This window comes from Tigriopus californicus, chromosome 7, assembly GCF_007210705.1.
Source record: "Tigriopus californicus strain San Diego chromosome 7, Tcal_SD_v2.1, whole genome shotgun sequence".
NCBI classification, from domain to species: domain Eukaryota; kingdom Metazoa; phylum Arthropoda; class Copepoda; order Harpacticoida; family Harpacticidae; genus Tigriopus; species Tigriopus californicus.
This window is the reverse complement of record NC_081446.1, coordinates 12,834,100-12,856,556: the sequence shown is the minus strand read 5'-3', so window position 1 is coordinate 12,856,556 and position 22,457 is coordinate 12,834,100. Positions and strand designations below refer to the sequence as shown.

At 43.1% G+C, this 22,457-nt stretch overlaps 4 protein-coding genes across 4 annotated transcripts in view; 2 read left to right on the top strand and 2 right to left on the bottom strand.

Annotated features, from left to right (window-relative positions):
• The window catches only part of LOC131883507 (phosphofurin acidic cluster sorting protein 2-like), a gene marked incomplete in the record, with an annotated part of 28,781 nt that extends 22,828 nt beyond the window's left edge, over positions 1–5,953 (top strand). Inside the window, 6 exon segments of the mRNA XM_059230991.1 lie at positions 1,000–1,366; positions 1,817–2,033; positions 2,118–2,399; positions 2,480–2,817; positions 3,853–3,969; positions 4,059–5,953. Of these exon segments, the coding sequence (XP_059086974.1) occupies positions 1,000–1,366; positions 1,817–2,033; positions 2,118–2,399; positions 2,480–2,817; positions 3,853–3,969; positions 4,059–4,186 (1,449 nt within the window).
• Positions 5,954–9,609: 3,656 nt separating this feature from the next.
• LOC131883730 (guanine nucleotide-binding protein subunit beta-5-like) lies at positions 9,610–12,616 on the top strand. The gene is made up of 2 exons (XM_059231264.1): positions 9,610–11,283; positions 11,360–12,616. Exons 1-2 carry the CDS (start codon positions 10,579–10,581, stop codon positions 11,774–11,776), a joined length of 1,122 nt encoding a protein of 373 aa, XP_059087247.1. The 5' UTR covers positions 9,610–10,578; the 3' UTR covers positions 11,777–12,616.
• Positions 12,617–14,330: 1,714 nt separating this feature from the next.
• Positions 14,331–16,920, bottom strand: LOC131883729 (kelch domain-containing protein 2-like). The gene is made up of 3 exons (XM_059231263.1): positions 16,610–16,920; positions 16,162–16,550; positions 14,331–14,953 (listed from the first exon to the last, which is right to left on the bottom strand). Exons 1-3 carry the CDS (start codon positions 16,864–16,866, stop codon positions 14,331–14,333), a joined length of 1,269 nt encoding a protein of 422 aa, XP_059087246.1. The 5' UTR covers positions 16,867–16,920.
• Positions 16,921–17,000: 80 nt separating this feature from the next.
• LOC131883728 (innexin inx2-like) lies at positions 17,001–22,457 on the bottom strand. Its single transcript, XM_059231262.1, has 7 exons — positions 21,788–22,457; positions 21,581–21,724; positions 20,629–20,910; positions 18,335–18,535; positions 18,155–18,273; positions 17,796–17,912; positions 17,001–17,372 (listed from the first exon to the last, which is right to left on the bottom strand). The coding sequence occupies exons 1-7, from the start codon at positions 22,172–22,174 to the stop codon at positions 17,084–17,086; spliced, it is 1,539 nt and encodes a 512-aa protein (XP_059087245.1). The 5' UTR covers positions 22,175–22,457; the 3' UTR covers positions 17,001–17,083.

The following is a 22,457-nucleotide window of genomic DNA, read 5'->3' as shown; positions in this document are numbered from 1 at the left end:
AGCGAAATGAAACAAGTCGAGTAACAAACGAGTTAGATTTGTCATTCATGCCGCATTTGGCTCTCTTTAGCAAATCCGCCCTCCTTAAGCCAAAGCAGCATTTGATGGGAAAATATTGAGTTACGGAATTTTTCAACTTAATGGACAAGAAGACTCAGGGTCGAACCCCGATATTGTTGTGCCACAATATCAGTCTTGAAGTCGTTAAAAGTTGGCCTCGTGCCATGGCATACGTACCTCCCCAAAAACTCTGGACATCATCATCAACAACATCATCAGCACCATCACGGATCAACGAGTTCAAGAACACAAGGCCTCTTCGATCCTCTTCGATCCTCTTGCTCGTCCGTCTCGTCCTCATCGTCCTTCTTCTGTGTCCATCGTTCGTTTTCGAGATCGATCCGTTCAAGCAAATAAGCGCCGAGAGAAGTGAGAAGAAGGAAGGCGAGAGAAAGAAGATAAAAAGAAACACAATTTGTTTGATGGGCACGTTTATGGTCGAAAATAGTTTTACCCGGATCTCTCGACACGAGGAAGTCCTTTTACGACACCAACGAAAGACCGAGGAGATTGAAATTGTGCCGTTCCCTCATCCACGAGGACGGTTCCTCAAACACTCTTTGTTGGGTCCATTCATTGTTTGCGGAAAGGAAGCAGAGCAATGTCTGAAAAGTCTGGATTGGTTTCTCCAAAAACTGAATTCTGAAGACTGAAGCATGAACGACTTTGCGGGCACTAACCTGACCCAAATGAGAGCCTTTTCTTTGTTGGCTATCACTTTAAAGGCCTAAAGAGGTGATTACCTTTAAATGCTTTCAATCAATTGTTCTTCCTATTTCAAAGGCCAACTGTTTCAACTTGGTTTATCTCAGTAATATTTTGTCAATTCAAGGACTCGTCTTAAGATCGCTAACACTGTACTGTCGATTTGATTGTGATTCTCGGTAAAGGCAGACAATTATTCTGATAATAACTCATGCAAACCATGTTCCATTCCAGCCTCGAAAAGTGCTCTTGGAGCAGTTAAGCCGCGTTCTTCCCAGTGATGCCAATGCATTGCCGGATCAGATCTTTCTGGCCAATACCTGTGATCGACAAGGCGCCCATTTGGCGACCAAACTAGCCGAATGTGGCCGAAGAGTCATTTGTACAGCTGGACCAGCCGATGTCAAGGCCACGTTGACTTGTCTTGTGGCCAAGATCCAGAAGTTTTGCAATACGAAAACCGAATCTCCACCCTCGGTGAAGGTCGTCCTGATTGGCTCAGACACGTTTGTCAATTCAGTTCTTCGACCCTACGTGGACGTGTTCTCCTCCAAACCCCCGGATTGGCAATCCTACATCAAGTTTTTCATCATTCCCCTTGGTAAGTCAATTGGAATCGAGACCATTTTAGCGGAGTAGTTCAGTACGGACAAATTAACGACATGAACTTGCGAGGAGAAATGGTACTGCAAAATTTATTGAGTAATTTCCTCGGTCATCTCTTTGCCGAATACTCTTTCCATGGTTTATGACAACAATTCTTAATTCAGTTCAGCATCTCGTAGACTAAGAGATAGATGATCCCCCCTCCCCCCCACAGCCCCATTGTCATTGAAAGCCTGTGTAATGACTGAAGGAAAGACCACAAGATTGGACAAGTCCCAACCTAACTACGTTAGATGGCTTCCATTGCATTTATTTCCAAGATCCACTTCCAGCTCATTTTGAAGCATTTGGGGCACTCAATTTGAAATGGGACTATTTGCATCGTAAACGCCACCTAGGGCCTCATTTATGGGATCTAAAGGAACAACTCACTTGATTCTTGTAGGTGTCAACACCGTATCAAAATACATCGGGAGTCACGACCCGACCTATTCATCCCTGTTCCTGCATGAATCTTGGCGAGAGCTACTCGAAAAAGCAGAACCCGGTAAATCTGATGTCATCGAATTGGTTTCGAGGATCAACCAATACCTCGATTGCCCAACGGAGTGCCTCCTTCATCTCCCTGTGGCAGAAGCCATGGTCACCTACAAAGAAAAGAGGTAATTAGAGCAACTAAAGCACTTACTACAACTGTGGGGGAAGCAGTGGGTGTAATGTCGTCATGACCATCATCTCTTTTGCAGTTCGGATGAGGAGTCCACCAGCCAGGTATTCATTCCATTTGTCAGTGATGTTCGAGTCGGAAGCGATGGCCATGGGAATCACTCCATTGACCTTGACGAAGCATCATCCACTATGAGCATTGGAGGAGCCGGAGGAAGTGGTTCCAATTTAGTGGGGAGCAATTCCGATCGCTTGATGAATGAGGTTGGGTCTCCAAGCGCCTCTGGATCCAACCTCACCGGGAGTGGAAATGCAAGAGATAAACTCTCTCCGCCTTCATCGCCTCATGTGGGAAAGGATGGGTAAAGCACCGGAATAGGAGAAGACTCTTTTGGGCCATGAAACCTCATGGTCTTTTGGCTGTTGTTGTTGTTGTTTTCAGACGAACCGAGTTCTTTTCTGAGCCAGTGGACCTTCAGCTCGATTACTGGATCCATGATTGTGCTTCCAATTCTAATAGCATGGGTTCAAATCTCGGTCCGGGTTCAAGACGTGGCGAAGGAAACGCCAAGAATGATGCCAAGAAGAGCTCCAAGGACGATTTGAAAAGCTCGATCAAAACGAGTATTCGGTTCATGCAGATCCAGAAATCCTCGTCGGGGGGGATCCACTTTGGGCCGGTTTTCGGCAACGAACCCCAATCTTCAAGTTCGCCATCTAACAGTGGGATAGCTTGTACCTTCAGTATGCAATATTGGATCAAAGAAAAGAAACCAAAAAGTGAGTAGATCTTGGTTTTTGAGTTGTTGTAACCTGCTCTCAAACCCTGGCAAATAGAGATGCTTCCCTTGAATTCCTAATTCAATTTCAAGTTTTAATACCTCTATGCATGAACAACTGGAATATGGAGGGGGACGCTTGGTTTGGGAATTAGCTTTTCGCGATTGAGTTAACGCATTATGTTCTTCTTCAAATGAGAATGATCCCAGGCAACAACAATTACTCATTTCAATTTTCAGCTTGATCGAGCGACTGGATCAAAAGTTATGCCGTCTCAAAAGGCACTACAAAGCTCTTCAAGATGAACGAACTAGCCCTCTTGTGGTAATTGATTACCAGAAGAGGGCTAAGTCATTCATTCTGTGCTCTGTTATGTACTGCACTTTGAGAGGGCATAAGTTTTGACCCAGTCGTTTGATTGAGCTGACATTTGAAATACGCAAATGCAGGGATGTGGGCGCCAGCCTTGTTTGAAGGAGAATTTAATTCATGGACTCGAATTGGAGTTGCTAATTTTCAACCTTACCATCCCCGTCCATACTCCAGTGGTTCATGCTCTATGGAAACTTCAAGTCTTCTTTTTCCCTATGGGAGGAGATGGAAAGAGTAAGAAAGTTGTTGGATTCATAATTTGGATTGGACCAATTCGATTAACTGAACAAAAAGCCAAGATAGAATCGCAATTTCTTCGCCAAAGAAGCGAAAGTTGTCTCTGAAATGAAAGCACTGAAGCCTGTGAAAAACATGGGTTGACAAAGAACTTTCTGCATTCTGAAGGGGATTGTCTCCAACGGGCTCCTTCAAGCGTTCCCTGAGCATTAGCCATGATGGATATCCCTCCATTCATCACCCAGATGGTGAAAGCCCTATGAAATGCACCTCGTTATCTGGAATGCATTTTTCCAAATATTTTTACCCTGAGAGAGAGCCCGCATTGATATTGGTTGTCACAATGACGTGATGCCTAACTAACAGTGCCACATACATACGTGAATGAGATCCCTGATTTCCCAACCAATTGCCTCCTATTTCCAGCCGTGATGCGCCTTGGGAAGAAGAAGGAAAAGGACGGCACCAACGACGTGAAGAGCCAGTCTGTTGATGGCATCACAAGGCTTATTTGTCTTTCGAAGGCCCAAAACCCACTCAAAGGTAACTAGTCAGAGCTATCTAGGAATCAAGGTACCCGCCGCATTATATAACTGACTGACTGACTCTGTGGCTTGTTCTCTTCGCTTTAGTTCACATTGACGGTCTTGAGTGGCTGGGCGTGAAGTTCTTCCAACTGTCATCGCAGTGGCAAACCCACATCAAGTCATTTCCAATCGCAACGTTCCACACCGGATCAAACACTCAGACGGCGCTCTGAATCCAAACCAATCCAACAAAATTGTAGCCATATTACTGTGAGGAAAGACTTATCTTTTGGGTCTCCTCCGCCTCCTCCATCAAAATCTTAGCTCGTAGCCTTGAAAAGGACATCCGAGTTACACCCCCATCTTCTATCTCCTATTTCCTCTGTTTTGCATCTGAGGGTTGCTTCACTACGTCCCCCACGCCCCAAGTTTCCAAATGTTCTGGACTTTAGTGTTCTTCAAAAAGAATATGTATTTTTCCCCCTTATCTTCGCCCCCACCCCACCCCCTCCCCCCTCATCATTTCGGCTCTCCAATGAAATATGAAATGGAATATTGTCTCAATGTATCACACATACCCACACTCTGATTGTCACCACGACTACATTGGTACAAACTATTTTTGATATTTCCAACCCAATCTCCATGGTTCTCTTGCCGAGTACTTCTTGAAGTGGTAAAATGATGAAGACCAAGAGCCCTCCCTCATTCTACTACAAGCTCCAACCCGGCCCAAATTTGGAAAATAATTTGTTGTTGGTTTCATGGGAACAAATGATTTGAGCTTTCAGACTACACCGGACACCTATTTTTGAGAACCTTCAAGTTTGTCTCTGTGTCTCAAAACCAACCCACCACCATTATACAAAACCCAAGCTTGAGTCAAGTACCCAATCTTCACTCTATAGTCACCCTGAAACACCTTATTGACTCGTCTCTTCGATGAGTCCTCCTGGCACGCCTTAGTTGTTGGCATTACGGCTGTTGATTAACACTGTCACTTCAGGATTAGTTAGCTTTGTTGAAATAGTTGACTTGTAGCAAGTCTTAAGCGAAAGAAATAGTCATTCTGTACAGATGTTCTTCCCCGCCTCCTCTTCTTCGACAACAACAACAACCCTGCACAACAAAAGCTACGAACATTGGTTCAATTCTAAATGTATTCAACCAGTTTCAAGACAAGTTCCAGCGTTCCCAAAATGAATCTGTTCAAATTCTTGCTTTCATCCCTCCGCCCTAATTCGCTTAAGAGCAAGCTTTGCAAGACCAAACTTTAAATGACAGAAGCAATTCCTTACACATATCAACCAATGCTCCAGAGAGCGTTGGGTGATAGCTCTGGCTCTCAATGAAGAAATATTGCAACTTAATGCACCCCCACTCTCCTGGGTTTGTGGATCTGGCAATAATTTATCCTTTGATACCGAACTGAAAATGTGCGATTGGTTCATTTTAATTAATTGGTGATATTTGGTTTCGAAATCAAACAAACGAGCATACTCACGTTCTACTTAAGACGAGGTTGAAAGCTTTCACCTCCACCGCTTCCGATATTCCAACAACTGAATCTGGTGACCCTGATCAAATCCGTAACTCGTACTGGAAATTTTCAAACAGTAAGCCGCCGTTTTTTATCACCCCATAGAGTAAAACGTTGTTCATTTATCTTGTACTTCAGTACCCTTTGTTTCATCGTGATCATTTCGTGCACTGTTCAGGTTCAGTAGGCCGCTCTTTGAGATCTGGCTTACGTGGCTTTGTAATGCTTGCATGTTGATGTGTAAATTGAGAGTTCATTGCAAAAAAAAACAACCACACTTGTTTTGTGAACGAATAAGATACTTCCAATATGAATTACTATTAGTACTACAGAAGTGTTACAATTATTGCAATCTTACGGCAACCATACTCGGCCACTAGCTATATCTGATCTGTGACAAAGAACCACGCCATGTATTGTTCCCGGCCCAAAAGCATAATTAAATTTTATGCCAAACCGACATTGTTTTCTTTATGAACACCTTACTTGTATAGCTAGTGTTCTTCTTTTTCCGAAGATTCGATATAAGCCAGATCCAAAACTAGGCAAAACAATTACTTTGACGACTAAAACCCCTGATCGATGTCGATGACATTTAGGGCATTGCTTTGAATTTGGAAATTCCAACCTGGATTCCAACGTGATAATTATCTGCACCAAAGCGATGTTTGCAAAATCGTACCATTTCCTCTGCCATTTCAGTCCAATCTAGCCAATTATGTTAATTCGGCCCATATCTGGGCCGAGGATCCAAAACAAAAAAACCTTCACCAGTATCCATATTGAGCCCTATTTCCCCCAAAAAGTTTGTAGAGAACAATTGTGTGGGAGTGTTGCCCTATTTAGCTGATATATCATCCGCTTCATTGCTTTTCCGCTTGACCCCTTCAAAAAGAACAAATTAAATTCTGCGTCGACCGAAGTTCTCAACTCAGTTTGGTCGAAGGAAAGGGCAAAGCGGTCGGTCAAACGGTCAAGCGGATAAGCCACGAAAATTTCTGCTACTGACAACTGCAAAAACGTAGCTTAATGTATTGGTTATTTGGTACCTTTTTCTGGAGACAACTAATTTGAAAAGCATTACACAATTCATCATTTGATTCGTTCAAGGCAAGTTAGTTTTCAGTTCGATTGATGTAAACATAAGTTTGATAATATTTTAATCAAATTTGATTATTTATGTAATGCCTCACCGATGCTGACATCTTTGCAAGCAAATTGAATGTTAACTCATCAAGCTTCAGTTTTGTTACATAATCAAATATTGCTAATTGCGTACAAGGTGGTAATTTAGATTTTCAGCTCCAGCATTGATGGCATTTCGCTGGGAGACAGACAAAGTTGCTTTACTCCCAAAATTCCAAGGGGATGTCTGGCCAAGGACTCAAAGGTGTTGTCAAGTCCGTACATTGTCCTGTCGTTGCAGATGTTGCAATAAAAAATGTCATAAAGGGGAGTAGGTGCTATGATGTTATGGCGCCCTCACCAGACACCAAATTGGAACTCTGGATAGAGATGACACTCTTCATCCTATACAGAGAAGTGGGAACCTAGAAGGATGGACGTGACAAGAAAGTGTTCTCCAGAGCAATGGATGTCTGCAATGTCCCTACGTAGACTGCTTCTCCAGTTAAAAGAAAATACCTGACTCCATTCTGACTAGTACGTCTACAAGTCAGCGGTGGAAAGAAAGAAGAATAGAGGGTGTTATTAAGTAGATCCTGGAGGAATGGCTGAGCTTGGGTCCGAAGAAGTGAAGGTTGGACGGGACGGATCCTGATTTTGAGTGGTCTTTACCCCTCATCCCCTCAGGGGTCACGTCTGTTTATTGGAAAACGAGAATGGCTGAAAAAGGGGCGTGGCCCTTGCCTACCATTGTTTCAGAAGTGGATGAAAACGGGTTTTGATAGGGAAGGAGAAGGAGTTTATTCACTTGAACTTATGAGTGGTTGGTGGGCTTTTTCCAGCGTTTGAATACCCCCCGGTCCCCCTTCTGCTTTCCATCCTGGGCACAGCCGAAGAAGAGGGCAGGGTCACTAATTTACAATTCGTGTTTAACTATTATTCTGCGCTTAATTGGGTTCATTTCAGCGGTTCTTTCGCATGGTCATATGAGCTTCTGAATGAAAGTGACCAACTCTTAGACGAGGAGGAATTTGAAGAGCGACTTTCGGGGGGGTCGAGTTCAGGGCTCTTAACCTTGCCAACTATATGACTTCCCTTAGGGGATCTTCTGGGTCAACATCTTTTTCTGGTCTAATAAAAGTTGTCGAAGCCTTGAGGACCTCCAGTATTCCCCTTGGAAAGCTACAGCTTCACATTTGGTTAGCTTGACACTTCATTGGTGTTTGACATTGTCCATGTTGAGAAAATCCAATTTGGCCATTCTTTGATCGGCATAAACAAACAGTTCAAAGGTGCTTCAAACCACACACCACTGCCACATTCATTGACTTGGATAGTTTCTTCGCCAGCGTTGTTACTTTTTACTTTTGAACAGGCAATAAAGAGTCTCTTTCCAAAATGCATTTGTAATAATAGAGGAAATTTGAATCGTTACATATAAAAGCTAGCCATCTCTACAATTTCACGACCTGAGAGGTCAGTTTAAAATTCATTTTAGGATGGTCATATGCAGCGGTCCTTTAAATAGTCAAATGTTCAAATTGCGAGTAATCATTTTCCAATAACTTTGGCCACCTCTCCTCAGTTCTCCAGCTTAGATTTTGGACCATAATTTGGTAGACTTTGATAATTTGATTAGATCTTTTGATCGTCTTAAGTACAAATTTGAATAAAATGAATGGTTAAGGCGACTAAATTAGGCTGGTCCTGTTAGGAGTATATGTCAAGTTTTTGGTTTGCCAATAAAGCGGTCAAGACTAGGTGCAAGTGTAAGAAATGAAAGGTTTGGAATAATTGAACAGGATACCATTTTTCAGGTTATTATTTGTCGTCACGACGAATATGTTTAGAAATTCTTCACTCTAACTCGCACAACAATCTCACTTGAATTGGGCTCAACCATGGACGAATGGAAAAACAACAGAAATAAGAATTTCCAATCTTCTGAATTGTTCTCTTTGTTCGAAATTTGAACAATTAAGACAAATGCAACTGGAGCATAGTGGTTTATGGAATAAGATATCTAGAAAGAATTAACTTGACCAAATTTAGTTTAAGGAACTTAAGAGGAATGGTCAAAGTGATGTTGTGTAGACTGCAATTGAATCTACAGTCAGTTAAAAAGGCTTTAGACAGCAGAGGTTTTAAAGTAATGTTATAAGATAGATTTGCCCTGAATTCAAACGCTGTAAGCTTCTTGCTTTATTCATGTATTTTGAAAAGAGACTTAGAGCTACTCCGACCCAAAGGTGTACGATATTGGTGAGACAACCTTTGAAATTCAAACTAAATTAGCTCACCATTTTGATAAACTCGAACAGACATAAGAAAGAAAGTAAAAAGAATAATTACTATTTTTATGTCTTTGTCGGGCTCCCATGGGCGGATATTTGAAGATAGATCTGGGAAAAACAAAGGAAGGATCCTTGAGCTTGTCTCGTAACGATGCCGGGTTCTAATCTAAAAAGTTCTGTTCTACTTTTCCATTCATCTTTTGATTTTTACATATAAAGTTTAGTTTGCCTCCTTGGAATGCTTGCAAATTCAAGTTAACATGATGGACAGCTCCCATTAATTGAGCGTTTAATTAAGAATTAAGGGAAAGTTTCTATTTTTTAGTCATGAACTACCATACCGGGTGAAGATATCGCTTCGTTTGAAGTCTGTCGATGTGGGATATCATGAACAAGTTTAATCAAAGGCGTTTGGTACACATTCCTTATTAATCAGCTGAAACCAAACATTTCCCATCATCTACAAATCTCTGCCTTCTCTATGGCTGATTGAAGCGAAAACCATACTTCAAATTAAGAGTTTTCCCATCATTAAACAATGGTTGCTTAATTGTCTATAAACAACACCAACTTCTCTGCATCGCAAATCTGCAATGCAGTTTGGCCATCAATCCGCTGTAAGGCCCTCCTTGATCTAGAGGGCTACCTTGATCTAACTCCTTGTACACACACACACACACCATGGTGCTTTTCAAACAATCGCCACCGCTACAAAGGCTTGTGATTGAAGTGACATGCCTTCCATCCTCAGTCCCTGGGTCCTCGCCGTCCTCCTCGCCCTCCTCCTTAGCCGTGTGTCTCTCTAGGTACATGTACAGTTTGTGGACGAACCAACACAACTCCCCGTAAACGGTCCGGCCTTCTCCATAAGTCATGTTGCCTTCCAAAGCAGCTGTTGCTTGTATTAGACCAAGTCAGATCAGCGGAGATATTATATTGCCCACCTTCTGTCGAAGGCTATTGGGTAGGCCTTCTTCATGTGGTCTCGTCTTAGGGCTCATTTTCTCTTGTTAGGGACCAACAAGCAAGAGGAGAAGGAGAGAGCCAGCAGGTCCGTCCATGGGCTGGATATGGAGGCAGTGAGCTCAAGCTCCACGCAATGGTGTTGCCCAAGTTTGGCGGAGCGTTTGAAACGCGTTGGAGGAAAGGACCCTTTTTGAGTCCATGGCCAGTGGCAGCCGGGTAGTAGACGAGTATCTTGGAAGAAGAAGGAGGAGAGGCTTTCTCCAAATTGGCCAAGTTTCTTTCTTTCTCTCTTTCTCTCTCTCCCATCCTCTTCGGCAGTGCCGTCTCGTGTCTACTCTTGCCCCCCCCAAATTCACTCTCCGACTCCATCGTCCTTGTATGTGAAGTATGTGAGTATGAGGGAGTGTGTATGTGATATTCTCTCTCTTGTCTTCCGTGGATGAATAGATGGCCATTGAGAGACGAAGAGATGCCAAGAGACGAACTTCAGTCTTGCTTGCTCTCTTTGATACACATTCACATTGAGGTCAACAACATGATTGTGAAACATCCACTTTGAGTCATATATTGAAAGTTCCCCCATCAGGTTTGACATCTGGAAAGTGTGCGCGATATCGCGGGACCAACGGAAGATTGCTTGTGAACCTGCTCATCCCCGATCTTCAAAGTGCCAGGCAAGATTACGACTGCCAACAGCAAGATGGCATCTTCGGCTGGGGCGCATGGAGGTGGGGACAATGCCAATGCCAACACCACTGGGACCACAGGGGGTGGAGTCCAACAAACCGAAGAGCCCACCATCGAAGACCTTCAGCGCGATATCGAACACCTTAAGCGAAAGATTGCCGAGGAGCGAGCCAAATTGTGCGACAAAACCACGGCCCAGGTATCTGATGCTCTGGAACCCATCCAGGGGTTGAATATCAAGGTGCGCCGTAGTCTCAAAGGGCACAACGCCAAGGTGTTGTGCTTGGATTGGTGCTCTGACAAACGGCATCTGGTCTCCTCTTCTCAAGATGGAAAACTCATCGTTTGGGACGCCTTCACCACCAACAAGGAGCACGCCGTCACCATGCCCACCACGTGGGTCATGGCGTGTGCCTACGGACCATCGGGCAATGTGGTCGCATGTGGAGGTTTAGACAACAAGGTGACAGTCTATCCGCTCACATTGGACGAAGATGTGGCCACCAAGAAGAAGACCGTGGGCACGCACACCAGCTACATGTCGTGTTGTCTCTTCCCCGGGTCGGATAATCAGGTGCTGACAGGGTCTGGTGATGCTACCTGTGCCCTATGGGACGTTGAATCCGGGCAAGTCCTTCAAAGCTTCCATGGACACAGTGCGGATGTGATGTCTGTTGATTTGGCGCCGGGTCCAAATCCGAACACATTTGTATCAGGGGTAAGTCGTCATTGTATGGGAATTATCTACTGATGCTATATACATACATATATAATATATTGTCATACTCTTTCAGTCCTGCGATAAGATGGCCTTCGTGTGGGACATGCGGACTGGGAACTACGTCCAATATTTTGAAGGTCATGAATCTGACATCAACGCAGTGAAGTTCCATCCGAGCGGAGATGCCATTGGCACCGGGTCAGATGATGCCTCATGTCGACTCTTTGATCTTCGCGCCGATCGCGAGGTTGCCAAGTACACCAAAGAGTCGATATTGTTTGGTGTCAATGCCATTGACTTCTCGACCTCAGGCCGGATCCTCTTTGCCGGCTACAATGACTACGCCGTGAATATGTGGGATACGTTAAAGACCCACCGAATAGCAATGCTCTACGGCCACGAGAACCGCGTCTCTAGTCTAAAGTGTTCGCCAGATGGCACTGCCATCGCCACCGGCTCCTGGGATTACTCCTTAAAGATCTGGGCTTGAGCCTTTCAGTTTCGAACAAAGTTGGATTTTTCCTTTGAAAACGTTAGAGGAGAGCTGACATTATGGCTGCGGATAGTGCCTGGTTTTTAGTCCAAAGAGTCTACTGGCAGGGGAAAACATGTATCAATATATCATTGCAGCCCTCTTTATTCCGTATTGTGAACTACGTAACTACCCTCTAATCTTTGACTACAACCTGTTTTGTTTTGGAAATTTGCGCTCTTTTATACCATTGAAAGCTCTCCCGTGCTAAAGGTACTCTTGTTTTGTGGTTTCTGCATCTTGCACATCGCACAAAGTTCTGCGACACAGAACTGACTGTCTAAATACTCCGCAGAAATGGCCCGTGCGTGAAATCTGTACTATTCCATTGATTCAAGGGTCTCAATTTCTTGCAAGATCCAACGTCACTTACGGGTTTCTCAAATCTCCCCCATGCAGTTATTCATGAAAATGAAAGAAAGGATTCGTTCCCATTCAAAATTAAGACGCAACCAACTCTCCCATCTCTCCTGATGAACTACGAACAACTATCAACCGTGAAATCGATAGCTAATCGTTGATCGTCAGTTTCCAACTCATTCCACAATGTGCGTGCAATAATCAAGCGAAAGATGCAGATTGTTTCAATCTGTATCGCATTATTGGGGGCCTCTCACTTGAATGCAGAAGTGAAGCCGGGGTTAATGTCATTGGTCCCCTCCTCCCTCATTCCCCGTGCGAGGTTATGCGTATTAACACATGATAATACACATTACCAACCTCCAGTTAGCGGTATGGATATGTAATTTACTCTCATTTGCATTTAGATGTGTCAATAAATATGAACTGTTCCAACAACCATCTGACTCTAGCTCCATGTTCCGCAGCCATGGAGAGTAAGAAGAGGCTGTATTGATTCAACAAAGTTTTCACGTTTTTTTTTGAAGCTAGGTTTAAAGGAGACTGTGGCATGGTTACCAAGAACGACAAGGGAGGGAGTGTTCCAGAGATCGGCGCGGATCATTTGCTCTGACGAAAACGAGAAGCCCCTCCTTGTCTCAAAGACCTCCATAGGGCTCAAAAACTTCATTAGCCTGATAGAATTGTTAACTGGGACCCGCCCAAAGTGAAAAAAGGCCTTCAACTCTAGGGTCATTTTTTGTAGTACAATAGAAGCCCAGGCAAAAACCGCTCCAAAGCTTATCTTCTTGAGCCCAGATATGGCTGTTCCATGTCAAGGATTTCAGTGTCTTCACGGCTGAGGTCCCAGATTGTTCCAATCCTCTTCCTCACCTGGAGAGATGTGTTAACGTCCAACTACAGTCATAAAGTTCTCACTCATATCACTTGGCTTTAGTTCAACTCATCAAGATCTAGCCATGTGTGTCCTCTGCTTCAACTCCCAATGGAGATCAGTGGTGATTGGAACTGTGAGTGCAGTGATTTGTCTATTCTTACTCTTGACGTCAATAGCCTATCAGGATCAGATCCAGGATCATTTCAAACGCCGATTGGAAGCTGAAGAATGCATCTCCGGCTCCGATGGACATGTGAATTGGTCGAGGACTTGGTCAGCCACTCAGAACGAGTGCATCTTCATTGTGTTCTCCCTTCTGTTTCCTTGGCCGTTGTGGATCATTTTGAGCACCTATTGCTTATTAAATGCCAATTTGGTCGTATCGGCCGTTTACAGGTAATATTGATCAACTTATCCTGCTGATTCGTGAGAGGTACGTGAAATGCAACAGAGGTAAATTGTGAGATCAATGGGGTGTTTTCTTGCTCTTGCTAGGATACAAGTTATGATGTATGTGTGCAGCTGGGCACTTTGGTTTGACATAGAGAGAGTGTCCTGTGGAATGTCAATGTAATATGCGTGCCAATTGAAAAATGATTTACTTTGTCCATTTATGACTCAATCGTTTCAATTCATCTATTCTTTTCTGCTAATGATAATGAAAATAATGCTATATTGAAACATTTTTCGAAAGCGTCTGGAATGTGTATCCCCTCATTCAGATAGAATTGATTTACACCCACTTCAACTCGCAATGAGAGCCTTCAAAACCGTTATTTTATTTTGAACATGATTCACAATTCCAGATATCTTCCCGGAGTTACCGTGTACTTGGCCTTGGACGCCGTGTTCGTGGGTTTCTTGGCCGCTTCGCTCTGTCTTTCGTTCTTCCCATCGGGCTTGACCCGGATCACCCTCTTAACCCTGCTCTTCCCGCTGTTTTCCCTGGGTATCTGCTCTTGGATGACAGTTTTTGGCTTTTACCTACGACTTGAGGATCGAGCCAAACGCAAGAAACGTCGAGATGAGGCGAGAACCGCGGTGACCAATCATTGTGCACTCAAGAAAGAAGTCATTTCATCGATTGTCAAAGACGAGACCCACTTCAGTAATCTTGGATTCACCCCATAAACTTGATCCTCTTGTGTGTGTACTGTACGAACAGGAATGAGTTTGTTATATTCTCAGCGATTTCTCACATGCTTTGATAGAGCTTATTGGTCCAATTTGCCACACGCAAAGGCTTGGTAGACCGAGACCCTGCCTTGAAAGGGTTCATATGCCTGCATGAATTGTGGTTCGATCAAACTGTTCTTCGTCAAATTGGTCTATGTCGCCGTAGTCAATGTCGCCATTTAGACGGCGCTTTTGGAGCATCACTCTTAACTCTGTTGGGAGATCCTCGAAGGCCAGTTTGGCCTTTATAATGTGATCAGCGGAAATGATGGACAGTTTAGGTACTCCCAATTTAAATTTCAAAAGGGTTCTTTGTGGGTGTTGGTCCAATTGGATTCGATTCAGGTAGTATTCTTGTGTTAGACCGGAATGGATTATGACCTCGCTCTCAGAAGTGCTAACACTGCCTTGGTAGCATCTGATTTGGCCATGATCGTAGGAGAGGGGAACCTCGGTCCAAGTCAGGTTCAAAAAGTTGAATATCCAAGCGTCATTTAACGGAGTGCAAAGGTTTCCCATGCCTCCGTACAGAAATGCTTGGTGAGAATTGTATTTGCAAAAGGAGAAAGCTGATCGAGGTTCAGGCATTGAGGTTGATCCTTCCGAAATTTTGCACCAAGATTGGAGTCTCAAATCCAGTGCAAAGAGTTCATTGGATCGTCCGGACGACGTGCGCCCTCCAAAAACAAATGCTCTCTCGCCGTGTACAACCAAAGAATGGCCTAAATATAAAACAGGTTTTCATGACCATTTTTCAGTAATGGGCGCGCGTGTTAACACCCATGCAACCTATCAAATTGAGCGACAAACGTGTCATGGTTTTGAACGGAAATGACTAATGACGGCCAAAATATGCATTATCTATTTTATGTCATTAAAACAGTTTTATTCGCATATATTGCATATTTCGTGTTTTCATGCATATTTTATGCGTATTTCGTGTTTTCATGCATATTTTATGCATATTTTCGGTTTGAAATAGGAAGAGGGATGAGTTAGGGTGGCTTTACACTACGCTGGAGAACTAGGATTGAATCCGGTTTGAGAATGGAAGTAGGACTAGTGCTGGGGCGAGTTTTCAATGTATGAGTCTTTTTGTTTGACTTGAGTACAGTGAGAGATTATGAGTCCTCTGCTGGACTACAAGTCTTTTGCCGAACTCGCCCCAACAGTACTCCAACTTCAATCCTCAAGTGGGATTCAATCTCGGTTTTTCAATCCTAGTGTAAAGCCGCCCTAAAGCCACCAAAGTTGACTATCGTATAACGTGATATCACAAAAAAAATGACTTGAATTGGTTCAGTGCAAATGGAAATAGTGAAGAAGAAGTCACAAGCACTACAAAACCAAGCGAGCAGAGGTAGAAATGGAAGTTTTGGTTATTACAGCAGACGGGGAGGGTCAAATTGAACAGATCGATCCTATGTTAGCTCCCATTGTTGATGCCATTTGGCTGGGAGCCGGCTAAGGTGAGTGATGTCAATACTTCGAGTGGATTTGGGCCCAAGAACCATAAGGTTGGTTTTGACCAAGAGTGTGTTATGTGAAGTTTACATGGCTTGTAAAATCAGTGGCTTACTCCCTGGATAGGGTGGCCGAGATGGGCCGTTTCAAGTGCCCTCTCATTGATCAGCTATTTGCCAAGGTCAAAAAGATCTTGTTGAAGTGTGCCAGGCGCTGGCGTAATTTTGACTGTCTAACAATATTAAACATTTTTTTCATTGTAAATCACATATCTTGGATTTATATACATACGGAAATGCATATTTTCGGTTGAAAGCACATTTAAGTGCATATTTTGGACAGTTTTATGTAGATTGATTGGCCTAAAACGAAGTATTTTCATGCAAATTTTGGCCGTCTCTAGAAATGACATTTGTAGCAACTAAGCCAACGGGTTATCTTTTCAATTTCAAGACTTATGTGTTACCTGCTCGAGGCCTTGGAACATTCCCTTTCACATTGCACCAATTCCACGTTTCCGTGTGCAGGGAAAAAATCCAAAGATTCCCAAACCAACCTCGTTGCCAGCTCCACTCCGCTGCAGGGTCAAGGTCAAACCTAATTTCTCCTGGGTAGAATTTATTGGTTTTTGGAGCCTCTCCATAACCTCCGTACAAATACAGAATATCTTGACAATGAACAAGGCTCGATTTTTCCACACCTAGAGGATGATGTGCACTCCTCGGAAGTTTCCTCCAACGAAATGTATCCAAATCCAAGCAGAATAACTGATCTCCAGATCCGTCCTCATAATAGTAGTCATCCTCATACCCGTAGTAGCCTCCATAAACATAGATCAAATGGTCCACGACGCAACTTATAAGACGTCAAATATGAAAGCTCATTATAACTGTATGGGATTTCAGGTTTCGTACCTGGCGCTACAGAAAGACCGGGGTGGAATGTCTCCAGTGCAGGTCACCCACTTCCAAGACAGACTATCCATATCCATTGCATAGATTTGTGCATTCGTATGGAAGTCATTTCCGTTTGTCGGAATCGAGTTGGGAAGAAGTGGTTTCCTGTCTAATCGTTCAAAAAATCCTCCCCAGACAAGCAATTGATCGCGGTAAAACCATGTCACATGGCCAGCTCGGCGATGGACACAATCATTTGCAGATATGCGTGACATGCCGTGTTTGAAAAAGGATGATGTTCTGCATTTGGACGAAAATTGAAGTTGGAACAGACCCAAAATTACGGAAGAATGATATAAAGATATCACGAAACCTAACAAACAGTTATTATTTTTGCTTGAAGTTAAGCGAGTTTCCGATTGATCATTTGATATGTTTGGTTTATTCGTAGCGATATGAGATTTCCTTCTTGAGCATTTTCACATGTCTGGGTCAATCGTCGTAATCTGAATCGGCCGGACAACTTAAATCGATACACTCCGATTGCGCCGAAACTGCCGAGAATTTCCGATTGTACTTGGCTTTGAAATCTTTAATCGATTGGATGGGTGGTAATGGAGTCAATCTGTCTATGCCACTCTCAGCTTGATCACATTCTTCTGATTCCTCCGTGTTGTACATCGCATTGGCCTTTTCATTGTCTTCTATTTCACAAATCTTGATTTCGGGCGGACATGGGCATTCACGTTGAATTAAAGTCATCAAGAAATTTGTATAAAATCTGCAAAAAAAGGTATTGAATATCAAAGGCAAAGCACCGGAATGAGCTGAAGGAAATATGCTTCAAATCATTCCTTTTTTTCAAGCATCATAGTACGTCCTTGACTGTGAAGGGATGTGAAGTTAACGTTTTAAATCATTAGGGCACAAGCTTTTAGTTCACTTTCACATCGAGCAGATGTCAAAGGAATCTGAAAACAGAACAATTACTTGGATTTCTACTCCCTGCTGCTTAGATATTCAATGTATCCGTAAACCCAATTAACTGTCGATAAATTTCTTTGACTTTTGCTCGACGTGATATTCAAATGGAAACTTGAGGTTTACAATCATATGACTCAAATCGTTCATTTGACTCATTTTGATTTATTTACAAGTACATCTTGCGCTATACGGTGGGTAGCTCAGTGTTTTACTTGTTTACCTTCTGTTCATGTTATAACTCATTTGATACAAAACGAACCAATCGCCAATTCCAGCTTGGCGAATGTAGGCCTCCAGATGCCTAACTTTGGTCTTGGAATCTATGTAACGGTGAATTCTGAAAAGCCAAACAAGATCATTTGTCTTATTGGATGAACCAAACAGACAAGCATATCAGCTCCACCCAATCCCAGCCCGCCATTCACTAATCTAATTAACTGGGCTCTTTGTTCCGTTAGGTCCAAAGGAAGACTGATCTTCATTATTCCGCAATGCACCCAACCGCCGTAGTTCCAACATGGTTCATACCATTCATGATCCATGATAAAGACAAGAGCCTGATGAGAAAGAATTCATTACCTCATATGAAGTTTATAGAATCTGAACCGTGGCCACACGATCTGAATTAGACGAGACATGAACCGTTTGACAATGCAACCCAGTAGGAAAGCGTACCAAAACCAAATCACTAGAAACAACTAATGGAACAGCAAATTAGTTGGATTCGATCCACGCAACGCCATCATTGTATTGTGCCACCTTGTCGTTAATCATGTTCAGATTAAGGACACAGATCGCGTTTTGGTTCTCGCGAAGTCCCCCGGTGCCATAACGAATGAAGTCACAGGCAGCCACACGTGGAAAGGCCTCACACATGGGATTAGAGGCCCACGCCAGGTCTTTCTCCTCAGCAGGGATCAGATAGTAATAGCTGAGCACGGTAGGCCCGTAGAGAGCAAACTGGAACGAGAGATGCAATCCCAAATTAATGACTGTTTACAAACGATTTTTTTCTTCTTTCGAGATAATGAATTTCGAGTACTTCAGAGTCCAACACTGAGTCCCATGTTTAGGTTTTACGCTATAAAGGTACGATGCCTTTGGCAAAAGACCCTCACCGTCATTGTGGTTGAGATTGGTTTGGGGCCTAAGAGTCGGAGGTAAAAAGTGGAAGGGAGTGCAATGAAAATATGATAAATTAAATTTGCGACCACATCAGGATTCTCCATAAGCCATTCGACTTGTTTTCTCAGGGACCTTTGTCTAGCTAGAAGGCAATGGACAAATCATTGACTTCGTCAAAGCTTTCGGATTCTGGGCCTTGAAAGTTCCAAATCTCAACAACAGACTTTCTTTTTCATTGGGATCACTTGGAACGTTGTTCTAGATGGCACGAAAGGGGTGTTTTATTTCAAATGTTTTTGGTTGAACGTCAGTTGCATTGTGTCATTGATGTACTAAAATCGAGATAAAAACGATTTTGAGAATGGGTATGATATATTCACTGGTATTAAGATAACTAAATAAAATGTAAGATGCCGTTGTTCGATAGAGAAAGTGAAAAGTAATTCTTTTAGTGAAATAATGTCACCCTTTTTAGAAATCTTTATAATAAGCGTACATACATTCGTTAAGTCTTCCACTATTCAAGGGAGAAATTAGAATTGGTTTGCAAATTGTATGATTGTTCCGGCATTTGAAAAGTAACTGATATTTTTTGCTGATTTCTTAACGCTACTGGAAATGCGATCCTCAGAAGTTCTAAATGAGGTAGTAATAACTTTTACATTGACGGGATATCTGATCCAACAACGAGCTAGAGTTGCGAGATCTAAAAAGCCCTTTGAATTGGTCGTCATTAGAGGAATGTTACAAAGGGACATTGGCCTTACTCAAACCTGGAAATGATGTGTTCAATTATTAAAAGGGGGAATTCCCGTATGCTTGTTCTCTTTGACCCGATTTACCGCTAACAGTGGTCACTCTTGTCATTGCAGACGACTCTGAATTTGGCATGTCGACCGAGGATTGAGATAACCTTGCTCCAATGGCGAAGCGAAAATGGCTCAACATGTTTTACGGGGTCGTTTTACTGTGTATTTGACCATGAGGGTTCTCCCTTTTTGCCCTTAATCTCGCGTACAATTTTGTTTTACAGAAGAGGCATTCCGAGAAATTGCTCTGGTCACTCATCATGAGGATAACATGTAGCCTTTGGATAATAGGAATATCATGTGGGGGAAACATGATGAAACTCAGACGATGCCTCTAAGTAATGTTCTTGATGCCTCAACTAAGCTCGCTTAGCATCAGTATACAATGGAAAGGCACTTAAATCCACGTGGCAGATAAGTTAGAAAAAGTTCAAAGGCAACCCGAAGTTTTCTCATATCCTAAGATCAAAGTCGAGAAAGAGAGAAAGGGAATTGGCAAGGCTGGAGGTCGAAGATGGTCGGTCTTTTCATTCCTAATTCAACCAATCAACATCAACCAGACGAAGGTCTTGTTAAGTCTCATTACCCCCCGAAAGCCATCCAATCGAGCTAAAATGAATTTTCACCACACACTGTAAGTTCATAAGTACCAACTTTCTCTTGATAATAAATTGGTAAATTCGATAAAGGCCTGATGTTTCCCGGACCAGTGAAGGCTCAATTGGCAACTTTCCAAAACGGCTTGCTCAAATTAGACTTGGATCGCTAAGATAGGGTACCTCCATTACCTTTTTAATCCGCCCCCAAGTCTTTTGGCTCTCGTCTCGACCTGGATTTGAATTCTGATTTGAAGCGAAAGAGCTCCTCTTTTTCCATTTTAGATTTACAGTCCAACATGGGACCAGAAATGGGATCCCAAAGCAATTCTTTGGTCCAATACTGTTGCGTGAAATGGACCACCGGAAAGCCTAGAGCCAATAATGGATTCCAAGTGGTGGATGCGAAAGGGTGTTTGATGGCTTTGCCGTGGTTTAGGCGGTCTAGGATGTGTACATAAGTACACAAGATATAGTACACATCAATTGCAGTGGAGTCCTCTTGTTTGCACTCCTCTCTCACCTGATTCTGAAGGAATTCGTCGGTGAGGTAGAATATCATACAGAGCACAACCAGATTGAGCGTTTCGCATATGAAGAAGGTGAGCGCATAGCAGTTATAACGATTCTTGAGATGCTTGGTGAAGGCATCCAGAAGGATTTCTTGTTTCTCTCGGGAGTGTTCCACCAATTTGGATCCGGTCCCTTTGGTGAGGAAACTCATTAAACCGCCCTCGCACATCAGCCAAATCAGGCGCGGAACACACGCCAGTAAGGCACAAAACCCAAAGAACATGGGGACCCACTGAAAGAAAGAAATGCCTTGAGTCATATATTTCGGGATGTACGCGTAATATTGAACAGTTCCAAATTGTTCGAACAGAAAAGGACAATTTCGATATGGTATATTTCGATTTTTCTCATCACCTCTCACGCAGATGCTTTTGGGTCGACAAGAAAACAACGGATTCCCCCAAATTTTGTTCTTCCCTCGGGATTAAACAGATAGTATTTGCCATGCTTAAATTGATCAAGGTTTCCCCAAATTTTTGATTGGAAGAATGTAGGTACATTTTGCTGCTACCTGAACGCTTAGAAACATGTAGAAATGTGTTCAGAATTGGCCCTTTTTCCTTGTGAATGCCCAAGTGACTGCAAAATATTTTTCGTGAAAGTGTAAGCATTTGAACTACTAAACTAAATTGCTTATGGCAGGTTGGATTTTTTTGTATAAATACTTTTGAGCCCGACACTTAATTTTTCGAAACTAACCGATGAGAACTTTAATGATAGCAATTAGGTATATTATGACATATTGGAATAATTACTTACTTGAAGGAATTTGTCTAGTTCGAGATCAAGTGCTTTTTTAGTGCTAGAAAAATGGTTTTCTACGAATCACATTCGTAGATGAACTCTCACATGGGAGAATGTCTTAGACATAAGAATTCAAAATAGAAGAATCTAAACCTTACCTGATAGTAAGTGTTGTATAAACGGGTTCGATTGTTTCGGACTGTTCTGGCACACGAGCCTCGAAATGACGGAGGCAAGTTGAATGTGGAGTACATCCAACAATACGAGTTGAGCACATCATCCTTGATGCCTCGACCAAGATGCTGAAATGAAATCCAGTGTGACCTTCAGCCAACCTTGTGGGATGCAAATTTTCCCAGTCTCACTATTTCACAGCTGATGGGATCACCAAACATCTGCTTGGCACTGGCAAACACTGAAGCCAGCACCAACATCGTTGTGGTTCCACGGTAAAACAACTTGAACGTGGTGTTATCGATGCTGATCTTGTTGATTTCCAAGAACATCTTGGCGGCCCCGGAGGCCGCTTCCAAGACATCTGTCATGTTAGCCACATACAAGGACGCAACCAAAATGTCAAACGAAGAGCCCGATGATTGACCGGTCCCAGTCTTGGCCGTGAATCCTTGTCCCGAAGGTCGTTTGGCCTTTCCACGGCCTAGGCCTTTGTAGCTAATGCTCCGAGCTCGAACCCCCGACACGGATGATATTGGTCCCCCTGGACGACCAACACCAGGCAATAACCTCGACATCCCATGGGCTCTTCACGCCAGTTCTCCAACCGGCTGACCAAGGAGATGCAAAGAATGGAGAGGATGGATTAATGGATGGATGGATGGAGAGGATCTAATTGAATTTGTCTTCCATTTCACAAGGCTCAACAGGTTCATCTCTTTCAGCCATTATCATTAGGGATAGGAAGGCCAAGGCTAAGCAAACTTTCCACTACGTTTTTCACGCAGGAACTCAATTTGAATCAACTTTTCCCAACTCTAATATTGACTTGCAATGTACTCTGCCAGGACTAGGAAGACT

Excerpts from the sequence above, each read along its gene's own strand:
- LOC131883729 (XM_059231263.1), bottom strand. The coding sequence starts at position 16,866 with ATGTCACGCATATCTGCAAATGATTGTGTCCATCGCCGAGCTGGCCAT. Across the intron at positions 16,551-16,609 it reads CGGTCTTTCTGTAGCGCCAG|TTGCGTCGTGGACCATTTGA; the intron begins GTACGAAACCTG and ends ACGTCTTATAAG. Across the intron at positions 14,954-16,161 it reads TGTTCCAAGGCCTCGAGCAG|GCCATTCTTTGGTTGTACAC; the intron begins GTAACACATAAG and ends TTTTATATTTAG.
- LOC131883730 (XM_059231264.1), top strand. The coding sequence starts at position 10,579 with ATGGCATCTTCGGCTGGGGCGCATGGAGGTGGGGACAATGCCAATGCC. Across the intron at positions 11,284-11,359 it reads CGAACACATTTGTATCAGGG|TCCTGCGATAAGATGGCCTT; the intron begins GTAAGTCGTCAT and ends ATACTCTTTCAG.
- LOC131883728 (XM_059231262.1), bottom strand. The coding sequence starts at position 22,174 with ATGTCGAGGTTATTGCCTGGTGTTGGTCGTCCAGGGGGACCAATATCA. Across the intron at positions 21,725-21,787 it reads ATCCCATCAGCTGTGAAATA|CATCTTGGTCGAGGCATCAA; the intron begins GTGAGACTGGGA and ends ATTTCATTTCAG. Across the intron at positions 18,274-18,334 it reads TGAACATGATTAACGACAAG|TTGTTTCTAGTGATTTGGTT; the intron begins GTGGCACAATAC and ends CTGTTCCATTAG.